Source organism: Leptopilina heterotoma, unplaced genomic scaffold (genome assembly GCF_015476425.1).
Source record: "Leptopilina heterotoma isolate Lh14 unplaced genomic scaffold, ASM1547642v1 Lhet_81, whole genome shotgun sequence".
Lineage (NCBI taxonomy): Eukaryota > Metazoa > Arthropoda > Insecta > Hymenoptera > Figitidae > Leptopilina > Leptopilina heterotoma.
Window position 1 is genome coordinate 3,887,714 of NW_025111185.1, and position 10,601 is coordinate 3,898,314.

The window sequence follows — 10,601 nt, forward strand, 5'->3', positions numbered from 1 at the left end:
TTTTGTTAAATACATAATACATTTAAAATCTTTTAATACAAAAGAAATAAATTTATTAATGTAAAACTATTTGGAAAATGTTACCTTCTTTTTTTAAATTTCTCAAGAAATCTTAATAATTATTGTAAAATTGAGCTAATAGAAAATGAATACATTGGCGTACCCACCGAGTTCAAAATCTATCTTCCTTAGTCTATGGTCGTCTTCCCAATCCCTTTTCCTGTTCGGTCGTAACGTGTAAAAGGTATACGAATAATTGTCAATTTTTAATTTCTTTTAATCCGTGTGAAGAATTTAGATTTTCCACTTTTTTTCCTCAAGGATGTTTCACTTATTTATATTCTGTGTTTCCTGATGATTATTTTTTTCAAATTCTCACTTTTTTGTGTTAAAAAAGAATTCTAACCTTTCTGCTGTCATGTCTTTCTGTTACACGAATCTTAGTTTTCATTGAATTTTCATTGAACTATAAACTGTTGTTTTGTTTCAATTAGTATTCAATTGTTTAATAAGAGAAGTGTAACAATTTTTTAAAGTTAGAATTTTTATTTTGTACTGTTTGTTGTGTTTCTGTTATTTTTGACATTGTTTTGGTTATGTAGTGTTTATCAAGAAACAATTTGATTAATAATAGATTTTTAATATTAAGTTTATGTTAATTTATATTAATAGACAAATTTATATTAACGAAATCATGTATTTTCAGATATTACACGATGAAACAGATTGTTACGAATCAGACTGTAAAAATCCCGGAGGGATTAACAGTTTCTGTTAAATCTCGAATGATTACAGTCAAAGGACCTCGAGGAGTATTAAAGAGGTCTTTCAAACATCTCGCTTTGGATATTCGTGTAAGTTATCTTTTATTTCAGTAAAATTAAATTTAAAGTAGTTTGATATAAAAAGATATAAAAAAATTTTTATGATGAGATAGTGGATTCCCCTTCATTTTAATTATAAATGAGTAGTCCTTTACTGATTTTAATAAACTTTAATTAGCATTTAATAATTTTCCAGTGTTTCGAATAATTGGATAAAAGATTTGTTGTTTTTTTCTAGATGGTCAATCCTAAGGTATTAAAAGTTGAAAAATGGTTTGGAACTAAGAAAGAATTGGCTGCCGTTCGCACAGTATGTTCTCACATCGAGAATATGTTAAAGGGTGTAACTAAGGGATACCAATACAAAATGAGATCTGTATATGCTCATTTCCCCATTAATTGTGTAACCACCGAGAACAATTCTGTTATTGAAATTCGTAATTTCTTGGGTGAAAAATACATCCGTAGAGTGAAGATGGCACCTGGTGTTACTGTATGTAATTCTGCCAAACAAAAGGATGAGTTAATTCTTGAAGGAAACTCTTTAGAGGATGTATCCAGATCAGGTGAGTTTAAAAGATATTTCAATCTTTGATTTTTAAAATATTCACCCAACACTTCTTTTAATGGCTTTTAATGAATTTCCTAATTTAACACTTTCTTTTTTAATTTTGCTTTTAAATACTTTAAATTGAATTTAATTTCTTCAGGAAAATAAAATGTATGTTTTTATTAACTATATGTATTCTTTTACAGCTGCTTTGATCCAGCAATCGACAACAGTCAAAAATAAGGATATCAGAAAGTTCTTGGATGGTTTATATGTTTCGGAAAAAACGACAGTTGTACAAGATGACGAATAAATATTCTGTGCAGTTTTCCAACTATTTTATTTCTTTTCTATTTTATAACCCAAAGTGTCTTTCTATATTCATAAATTATAATTTTAATTTATTTAAAATTTCTTTTACTCTTAAAATTAAAATGTTTATGAAATTATGAAATTTAAAGTTTATAACAAAGGTGGTTCTAAAAGAATTTAATGAAAACAAGAGTTAAGGTTGAATCTTTTTTTTTTGTCCAAAAAAGTAGATGGCAGCACAACTGTAAACATTGAGTCTACCATCTACATGTATTTATGGTGTATGATTAAAAGTTGTTTTTGTTGTGGTTTGTTTGATAATAAATGGAGGTAAACTTAACTAACAAGTGCTAAAAATGGGTAAGTAATTACAATTTATACAGAATCGGAAAATTATAATGTTTACAATTACAACACTTATTGAGGTAATAATTGTGAAAATTAATTTATGTCAAATAAACAGGTTGTACATTAAGTAGTAATGAAGAATACTTTAGCATTGCTCCATTACCATTAAATTGCTCTTTGGAAACTTGGCTTTCTTGGAAAGAAAATCTACAAGCTATTATTGCAAATGAAATAGAAACAGAACTGCCCAATAAATTAGGGTATAAACTTGAAGAATCGATTGGTTCATACGGACAAAAAATCATTAGAAACTTCTGTATTGACAATAATCAAAGACACAATTTTTATATTCTCTTGAGAAAATTAGATTTATTTTTCTACTTAAATGGTATAAAGCGAAATCAAGGAGAAAAAATCGGAGACTACGTACAAAGATTAGTGGTAAGACTTGTAATAAAACGAAAACGAATTTTCTAAAGTAGATATAGAATATTTTTTCGTTTTAGGTTCGTGCGAATCAGTGGGGCAGCCAACGTCCACTACAAGCAGTAAAGGAGCATTTAATTTTCGACTTAAAGAATATAAATTTCTTAAATACAATTTCAAAATATGTTTTGATGCGAATTGATATCATGGACTTAAAAATTTTAAATATCGAGGAGTTAACGTTTTTGATATCGGTTTATGATAATCGTGAATGCATACAAGCAAAGAAAGTTTACTTACAAAAACAACAGACTAACAATGGTTTTCGATATAATCAAAATTGTTGTGGACAACAACATAATGAACTTGATGAATGTATTGCCCTTGGAAAGAGGTGTTTTATATGCAATAATTTAAATCATTTTGCAAGAGTATGCCAGGCACCTTATGTTATGGCGCGACTTCTTATCCCATATAGATGATTTACTAGAATATTTGCGAGATATTATTTTATTTCTCAAAACATCACTTTAGTATAATTTTAGCTCTAAAAAATAATTGTAAGACAGAATGCTTATAGGTAAATAATGTCTTATTAAGTAATGAATCATTAATCAAATTTTAAGTAAAAATACTTTTTAAACAACATAAGTCTTAATTGAAAGAATTTTTTAGAATAAGAATAATAATTAAACAAAAATATCTTTAAAACTAAAATAGATTTGAACGATATTTTATAGAAAAAGATTACAATTTGTAAAAAAATTTGTTAAGCAAATATTTAAAGTCTCAAATTCTTTGTTTAATAGAATATTTATGTGCCAATCTTTCAATTTTCAAAAAATCTTATTTATTGGAATATATGTTTAAATAAACTTTTATTAATACAATGTATTATTTAGAAAAAATGATATATGAAAAAATGTATAATTTAATTAACTCTTGTATGACAAAAATTTTTCTTAGGCAAATGGTAATTTTATAGAATGTTAATTAAAAAGAATATTAATTTACAAGAAATGAAAGTGAAACGAATTCTAATTTAATAGAATACTTAAATGTCTGAATTATAATTTGGCAGCATGTCAATTCGATCGATTTTATATTTGTAAGAAATTCAATTTGACATAACATCAATTTATAAGAAACACTTTTTCGTAGAATTTTAATTTATCAGAATTGTAATTTTGTAGAATATTAATATTGCCAAATCTAATTTTAGTAGAAATCTGCTTTATCAGAATGATCAAATGTTCGAATCTTCAAAATTTCTAATTTCATTTTTACCTACAATCAATGTGACATAAATATTTGGCGCAAATTTTAAAAATTTAATTTCTGATTGGTCAATTTTTAAATTTGCGCCAAATATTTATGTCACATTGATTGTAGGTAAAAATGAAATTAGAAATTTTGAAGATTCGAACATTTGATCATTCTGATAAAGCAGATTTCTACTAAAATTAGATTTGGCAATATTAATATTCTACAAAATTACAATTCTGATAAATTAAAATTCTACGAAAAAGTGTTTCTTATAAATTGATGTTATGTCAAATTGAATTTCTTACAAATATAAAATCGATCGAATTGACATGCTGCCAAATTATAATTCAGACATTTAAGTATTCTATTAAATTAGAATTCGTTTCACTTTCATTTCTTGTAAATTAATATTCTTTTTAATTAACATTCTATAAAATTACCATTTGCCTAAGAAAAATTTTTGTCATACAAGAGTTAATTAAATTATACATTTTTTCATATATCATTTTTTCTAAATAATACATTGTATTAATAAAAGTTTATTTAAACATATATTCCAATAAATAAGATTTTTTGAAAATTGAAAGATTGGCACATAAATATTCTATTAAACAAAGAATTTGAGACTTTAAATATTTGCTTAACAAATTTTTTTACAAATTGTAATCTTTTTCTATAAAATATCGTTCAAATCTATTTTAGTTTTAAAGATATTTTTGTTTAATTATTATTCTTATTCTAAAAAATTCTTTCAATTAAGACTTATGTTGTTTAAAAAGTATTTTTACTTAAAATTTGATTAATGATTCATTACTTAATAAGACATTATTTACCTATAAGCATTCTGTCTTACAATTATTTTTTAGAGCTAAAATTATACTAAAGTGATGTTTTGAGAAATAAAATAATATCTCGCAAATATTCTAGTAAATCATCTATATGGGATAAGAAGTCGCGCCTATGTTATGGATTGTACTTATTGTGGAATTAGTCATCTCAAACGCAACTGCGAAGCTTTTCATCTTAAATGCTCCAGGTGCAATGGAAATAATCATTTTCATTGGAAATGTCTTCAACCAACTCGCTCACAATCAGGAAGATATAGACGTGTGATAATTGTAAAAAGAAGGTAAAATATTCCAGAAACTTATCAATTTCTTCCTGATTATAAACACTTTCAATCTTTTTTGAATTATTAACAAATAAGTTTTTGACTCTTTGTTATACCAAAGAAATTTCTAGTTGTTGATCAACGATTAATGTTATAATTATAAATGTTTCGTATTTTTCTACGATATGTAGTTTACATATTCCTGAAAGACTTTAAAAATACTAATAATTTTTTAGAAGAAAATTTTTCTTCAACATAAAAATATTCAATATCATAATTATAGATAAGGAAATTTTTTGTATTTTTCTACGATTTATAGTCTAAATATTCGTGAAATACTTTTTGATAAAAATATTTTCTCTTCTAAAAGTTATGTTTAAAAAATATGCAAATATAAATGAATAAATTAAATAAGCTTTTGACTCTTTGCGAATCCAAAGAAATTTTTAGTTGTAAATCAACGATAAATGTTATAATTATAGATAAAGAAATGTTTTGTATTTTTCTACGATTTATAGATTAAATATTCGCGAAATACTTTATGATAAAAATATTTTCTCTACTGAAAATTACGTTTAAAAAATATACATATATAAATATATTTTATATAATAAAATAGACTTGTCTTTTGTATTTTTCTACGAATTTGTATTCTGAATCTTCAATAAAATGTATTTCATTTGTAATAAGAATCATTATTTTTGGTAAATAGCACTTTTTAAATAAAAACTGCTCTAAATGAAATATTCACCCCTTTTTTAGAATTGGTACATTGAATAATTTTCAAAAATCAATATTATGCTGTAGTCTAAATACTAACCTGAACTGAAATTGCGAATTGTATATCGAATGTACATACACCCGCTAAAGCCGGTTGAACCGGTAGACTAAACAATTGTTTTCAAAGTATTAAATAAGTTAATAAAACAAAATTAATTTAATATTCTAAACGTGTGAATTTTTATAGTGTATAATGTACATTTCGGAAAAAGAATAAAAAAATTCTTTTTTGTATTAAGAATATTTATAGATTTTCAACAAACAACAAAATGGGTAATCATAACCTTAAAAAGACATTTATTTACCATTATTGTGCATAATTATAAATAAATAATTAATAAAAATTAATAAATAAATAATTTAACTGTCGAAAATTAACACAATTTTTATTACGTGTGATTCAAATTAAATAGTTTAAATTAGTGGGAAAATGTGATCATTAATTTTTATAGGTTGTTGTGAGAGTAGCGAAAAAAATGTCACTTACAATGTCGATCCTCTACCAAGACATTGTGATTGGCATAAATGGATAATTTGGAAAGAGAAATTTTTCAATACAATTAAAAATGAAGCCCTAAAAGTGGAAACTTCGGAAATTTTAGGACTCGTATTAAGAAAGGTCATTGGACCTTATGGACTAGATATAATTGCAGAATATTTTGTATTCAGCAATAGTTTTGATGAACAAAATTTTGATGCTTTGTTAAAAAAATTTGACACTTTTTTCTACTTACGTCGCTTTCCTAGAAATAAACAAACGGAATGTATTAAAGAATACATAGACCGTTTAAAAGTATGTACAAGTTTACTTTCAAGATTACTTTTGAAAAATATTTTTTACAAAACGTAATTTAATTTTAATTACTTTTAGATTGAAGCTAAAAATTTTGGATGCGAATCTTCGGACACAGCAGTAAAGGAAAAAATTATTTACGATTTAAAGCAGAATAATTTTCTCGAGATCATAACGGAAATTATTTGTATTCGAAATTCATTTCAACTAAAGCATCTCAATATGAATGAAATTATTTTTTTGGTAAATGTCCATGAAAATCAGCGACATCGAGAGTTGAGGGAAAATTATCTCCAGAAATTAGAAACTAGGAAATCAGATTTACGCCATAATAATAATTGTTGTGGTCGTTATCATTTATCGCATGGATTGTGTCCTGCAAATCAACAACGATGCTACAAATGTAATGAATTGAATCATTTTGCGAAAACTTGTAAATATCTCTATATTATTGATTGCCTTCAGTGTGGAATGAATCATGGAGAAAATCAGTGTCCTGCTTTTGGAATGCAATGTTCCAGATGCGATGGATTATTTCATTTTTATTGGAAGTGTCCATTTCGAATGTTAACTTTTTGTCAAAATTGCGGTCAATCTCATGTTGATGTTGAGAGAAAATGTGCAAGTTTTGGACGACTTTGCAAGAAATGTAAGAAGAAAGGTCATTTACCAACTGTGTGTCCAGAATCTAATGAGTTTATTAATCACAGTACGAGTGGAAAAAATCTTACGTTGACTTAATTAATATTCATAAGATGAAATTTTTCTATATTTTTCTAATATAAAAACTAAAAGTTGAATGCTTTAAAAATGCTGTTAACTACTCTAAAAGGAAATTTATCTTTTATACCAAAAATAAATATATTTAAATTTTTGTACAACTTTGAGACTTCTTGTTTTAATTCCTGACTAAAAAATATTCAATTAAATACATATTTCATATTTAAAAACACTTAACTAGAAATAATATTGAAATTTTATACCTATATTAAAATTACTCTTCAAATGCTTCTTCTTCATCACTAAAGTAGCTACTTTTCTTGAAACGTTTCCTCTTTACTGACTGTTCGGATTCGTTGTAATGTCCAGTTACAACTTTAAGTCTATACTTTTCAACTTCTTGCTTTTCTTGCTAAAATATAAAATTTTATTTATCAATAAAATAAAACAGATCAAATATAATACAGGGCTCGGATCGTCTTTAAGACTCAAAAAAAGTCGCTTTAGTCGCATAAATTCACAACAAAAGTCACAAAAAGTCGCATAAAATTTCCGAAAAAGTCGAAAAAAAGTCGCATGAAATCTTAGAAAAAAACGACAAAAAGAAAACACAAAATTGTAAAAAAATCACATTTCTCGACAACAGATACATTAATATCAAACAATTCGGAATAAAATTTAAAAAATCTAATAAAATTCATAGCAAAATTTTCATTAGGTATTTTTAACAATTTTTTAAAAAACTGTCTTTAAAATGTCAATTATTATTTTTATAAATAATAAAATTCTTCTCCGAAATTCAATTAAAAAAAAATTTTAATAAAATTCTTCTCTGAAATTCAATTATGTATTTTCAAAAGTAATAAAATTCCTCGCAGAAATTCAATAATATTCAAAATTTTATAAATAATAAAATTCATCATAAAAATTTAATTATTTTCAAAATTCTTTAAAGAAATTTAATTTTGTTTATAAATATAAAAATTCTTCTGCAAAATTCAATTACTTTAAAAAAAAAATCTGTTAAAAATTTCAATTATCTTTGTGAATAATAAAATTCTTCTCTAAAATTCAATTATTTGCAAAGAATTTTAATAAAATTCTTGTCAAAATTTCAATTATCTTTATAAATAATAAAATTCATTCTAGAAATTCAATTATTTTCAAAATTTTCTTTAAATTTCTCGTCAAAATTATCATTATCTTCATAAATAATAAAATTCATCCTAGAAATTTAATTATTTTCAAAAGTTCTGATAAAATTCTTTGCAAAATTCAAATATCTTCAAAAGTAAAAAAATTCTTGGCAGAAATTAAATTATTTTCAAAAATTTTTTTTAAATTATCAAAATTTCAATTATTTTTGTAAATATCAAAATTCTTCTGCAAAATTCAATTACTTACTAATGTTTTATAAATTTCTTCCCAATAATTTAATTATTTACATAAAAAATAATTAAAAATTTTTTTTTTATAAAGTCTTATATTTATAATATAAAATAATGATTTTAACACTCGATCCTCTTTAATTATTATAAAACAGGAAGACATTGATTGCTCCGAGTCGATGACTCGGAGTGATCGATTTCTTAATGTTTTATAACAATTTTTTATAAGTTGTTTAATTTCAAAAAGGTTTGAATTTGAATCTTTTGAAAAATTTTAATTCCTGTGGAAAAATAATAATTAAATATTTACTATTTAAAAAAGAAGTTATTGATGTTTTCGAAAAATTTGAAAGAAATTTGTAAATAAATGTAACAGAACATTTTTTTGACTCAAACTTTTTCCTTTAAATTAAAAAAAAAAAATTTTAATTTCAGTCGCATTTTAACTAAAAAAAATTTCGAAAAAGTCGATTAGTCGCATTTTTTACAAAAAAGTCGAAAAAAGTCACATTTCCTTAGAAAAGTCGAAAAAAGTCGATAAAGTCGCACAATCCGAGCACAATAATTAATAAAAATAATAGCATTGGTTAGAAATAACTTTTGGCAATATTCTTACTTCTATTCTAATGGACGAACTCCATGTCTCATCGTCAGTGGTTTCTTCTGTATAATGCTCATCTTTGTCTGCGCCTCTTGGCTCTCGAACTTCTTCCTCACTGTCGCCATCGTAATAACTAACGTTACTTCCTTCAACATTGTCATCTTTTAATTTTAGATTTCTCTTTCTTATTTTTTTCGGCGGTGGTGTACGAGAACCTAGAGTATTACTCTCACATTGATAAGATAAATGTCCTTCTTCTCCACATTCGTAACAACGAGATTTATCCGGATAGTCTTTACGCCGAATAAATTCTGTACTTCGACCATTGTCTTTTGCTATTGAACTTCTTACTGTACGACCTCCAATCTGAAATGGTTTTTTCTCTAAATAAAACATACTTTTTCCAATGGTTTCTTTAACCTTTAACTTAATTAATAACTTATTAATAAGAGACAATAACCTAACTCACTTGGGTGTCATTTAATCCTTTAGCGCATGAGAGAGCTTCTTCAGATTTTAAAAACAAAACAAAAGCCACGCCTTTACTTCTTCGAGTCAATTTATCTTTCACAATAGTTACTCTGAAACAATAAATAACATATTCATATTTTAACTCACATATATCTATACAGTGTCTCTAAACATATTTCGAAATCTTAAAAATTTGGATTATTTTTATTTTATTATTATTTTAATTTTTATAGGCTTACTTAACAATTTTTCCATAACTTTCCAGCAATTTGTGAACATCATTATTTGTTAATGAAAATGGTAAATTTGAAATATAGACTGTTGCTTTACTAGGAGCTATGCCACCACTCATATTTACAAAATTTTAACTTCTTTCAATTGTCATAAATAAATTCAATCTAAACATAAACATTCTGATTCAAAATCACTTTTTCGTCATTCTAGCAAATTATTTCAAATTATAGAATTCTTTCTATAATAAAATTATTTCTTCAATATTTTTATTGTTAAAACTTTAATTGTTTATGTAAAAACAGCCAAATAAACGTAGATGCATAATTACACAATTGACAGTAACACTGCGGTCAATACATTTATATTATAAAAACATAACCTTAAAATGTAAATGTCATCCACGTCATCTTAAGTAAAATATTATCATTACATAAAGTCTTTCAAATACATTTAATTTTTAGATTAATAACTATTGATAATTTAATTTAATTGTTACAAGTAAAATTAGTTAATTAATTTAAAAAATTTTTAAATATTATGTTCAGTTCGGTCAGATTAATGTATGGTGAAAGCTTAATTGTCCATTACGAACGAACCAATGAAATTCAGTTTTAATTTAGAAAAAAATGATTCGACCAATTAGAAAAGAACCAATTGTTAGGAATAAATATTTAAACCAATAGTGCTTCATTTCTGTTAGACCTCGTTCAAAATTTCCAAAAACTTGAAAATTTATATAAAATTACCTTTTAGCGCCAAATATTATAGTTTTTAGAA

General features: G+C 24.6%; 4 protein-coding genes across 4 annotated transcripts; 3 read left to right on the plus strand and 1 right to left on the minus strand.

Annotated features, from left to right (window-relative positions):
• The first annotated feature begins 136 nt into the window (after window positions 1–136).
• On the plus strand, window positions 137–1,711 carry LOC122511194 (60S ribosomal protein L9). The gene is made up of 4 exons (XM_043626306.1): window positions 137–244; window positions 707–854; window positions 1,063–1,390; window positions 1,581–1,711. Exons 2-4 carry the CDS (start codon window positions 717–719, stop codon window positions 1,685–1,687), a joined length of 573 nt encoding a protein of 190 aa, XP_043482241.1. The 5' UTR covers window positions 137–244; window positions 707–716; the 3' UTR covers window positions 1,688–1,711.
• Window positions 1,712–1,917: 206 nt separating this feature from the next.
• On the plus strand, window positions 1,918–3,049 carry LOC122511203. Its single transcript, XM_043626316.1, has 3 exons — window positions 1,918–2,046; window positions 2,150–2,475; window positions 2,541–3,049. The coding sequence occupies exons 1-3, from the start codon at window positions 2,043–2,045 to the stop codon at window positions 2,940–2,942; spliced, it is 732 nt and encodes a 243-aa protein (XP_043482251.1). The 5' UTR covers window positions 1,918–2,042; the 3' UTR covers window positions 2,943–3,049.
• A 2,563-nt stretch (window positions 3,050–5,612) lies between these two features.
• On the plus strand, window positions 5,613–7,297 carry LOC122511299. The gene is made up of 3 exons (XM_043626449.1): window positions 5,613–5,890; window positions 6,070–6,410; window positions 6,489–7,297. Exons 1-3 carry the CDS (start codon window positions 5,887–5,889, stop codon window positions 7,149–7,151), a joined length of 1,008 nt encoding a protein of 335 aa, XP_043482384.1. The 5' UTR covers window positions 5,613–5,886; the 3' UTR covers window positions 7,152–7,297.
• On the minus strand, window positions 7,232–10,188 carry LOC122511300 (zinc finger CCHC-type and RNA-binding motif-containing protein 1-like). Its single transcript, XM_043626451.1, has 4 exons — window positions 9,830–10,188; window positions 9,589–9,700; window positions 9,135–9,485; window positions 7,232–7,542 (listed from the first exon to the last, which is right to left on the minus strand). Exons 1-4 carry the CDS (start codon window positions 9,940–9,942, stop codon window positions 7,405–7,407), a joined length of 714 nt encoding a protein of 237 aa, XP_043482386.1. The 5' UTR covers window positions 9,943–10,188; the 3' UTR covers window positions 7,232–7,404.
• Between the last annotated feature and the right edge of the window lie 413 nt (window positions 10,189–10,601).

What these genes read in the sequence shown, in the direction of transcription:
- LOC122511203 (XM_043626316.1), top strand. An exon ending in ACTACGTACAAAGATTAGTG is followed by an intron (nt 2,476 to 2,540) that starts GTAAGACTTGTA and finishes TTTTCGTTTTAG; the next exon opens with GTTCGTGCGAATCAGTGGGG.
- LOC122511194 (XM_043626306.1), top strand. Translation starts at nt 717, where the DNA reads ATGAAACAGATTGTTACGAATCAGACTGTAAAAATCCCGGAGGGATTA. An exon ending in ATCTCGCTTTGGATATTCGT is followed by an intron (nt 855 to 1,062) that starts GTAAGTTATCTT and finishes GTTTTTTTCTAG; the next exon opens with ATGGTCAATCCTAAGGTATT. An exon ending in AGAGGATGTATCCAGATCAG is followed by an intron (nt 1,391 to 1,580) that starts GTGAGTTTAAAA and finishes ATTCTTTTACAG; the next exon opens with CTGCTTTGATCCAGCAATCG.
- LOC122511299 (XM_043626449.1), top strand. An exon ending in AATACATAGACCGTTTAAAA is followed by an intron (nt 6,411 to 6,488) that starts GTATGTACAAGT and finishes AATTACTTTTAG; the next exon opens with ATTGAAGCTAAAAATTTTGG.
- LOC122511300 (XM_043626451.1), bottom strand. Translation starts at nt 9,942, where the DNA reads ATGAGTGGTGGCATAGCTCCTAGTAAAGCAACAGTCTATATTTCAAAT. An exon ending in AAGGATTAAATGACACCCAA is followed by an intron (nt 9,486 to 9,588) that starts GTGAGTTAGGTT and finishes AAACCATTTCAG; the next exon opens with ATTGGAGGTCGTACAGTAAG. An exon ending in GTTCGTCCATTAGAATAGAA is followed by an intron (nt 7,543 to 9,134) that starts GTAAGAATATTG and finishes TTTATATTTTAG; the next exon opens with CAAGAAAAGCAAGAAGTTGA.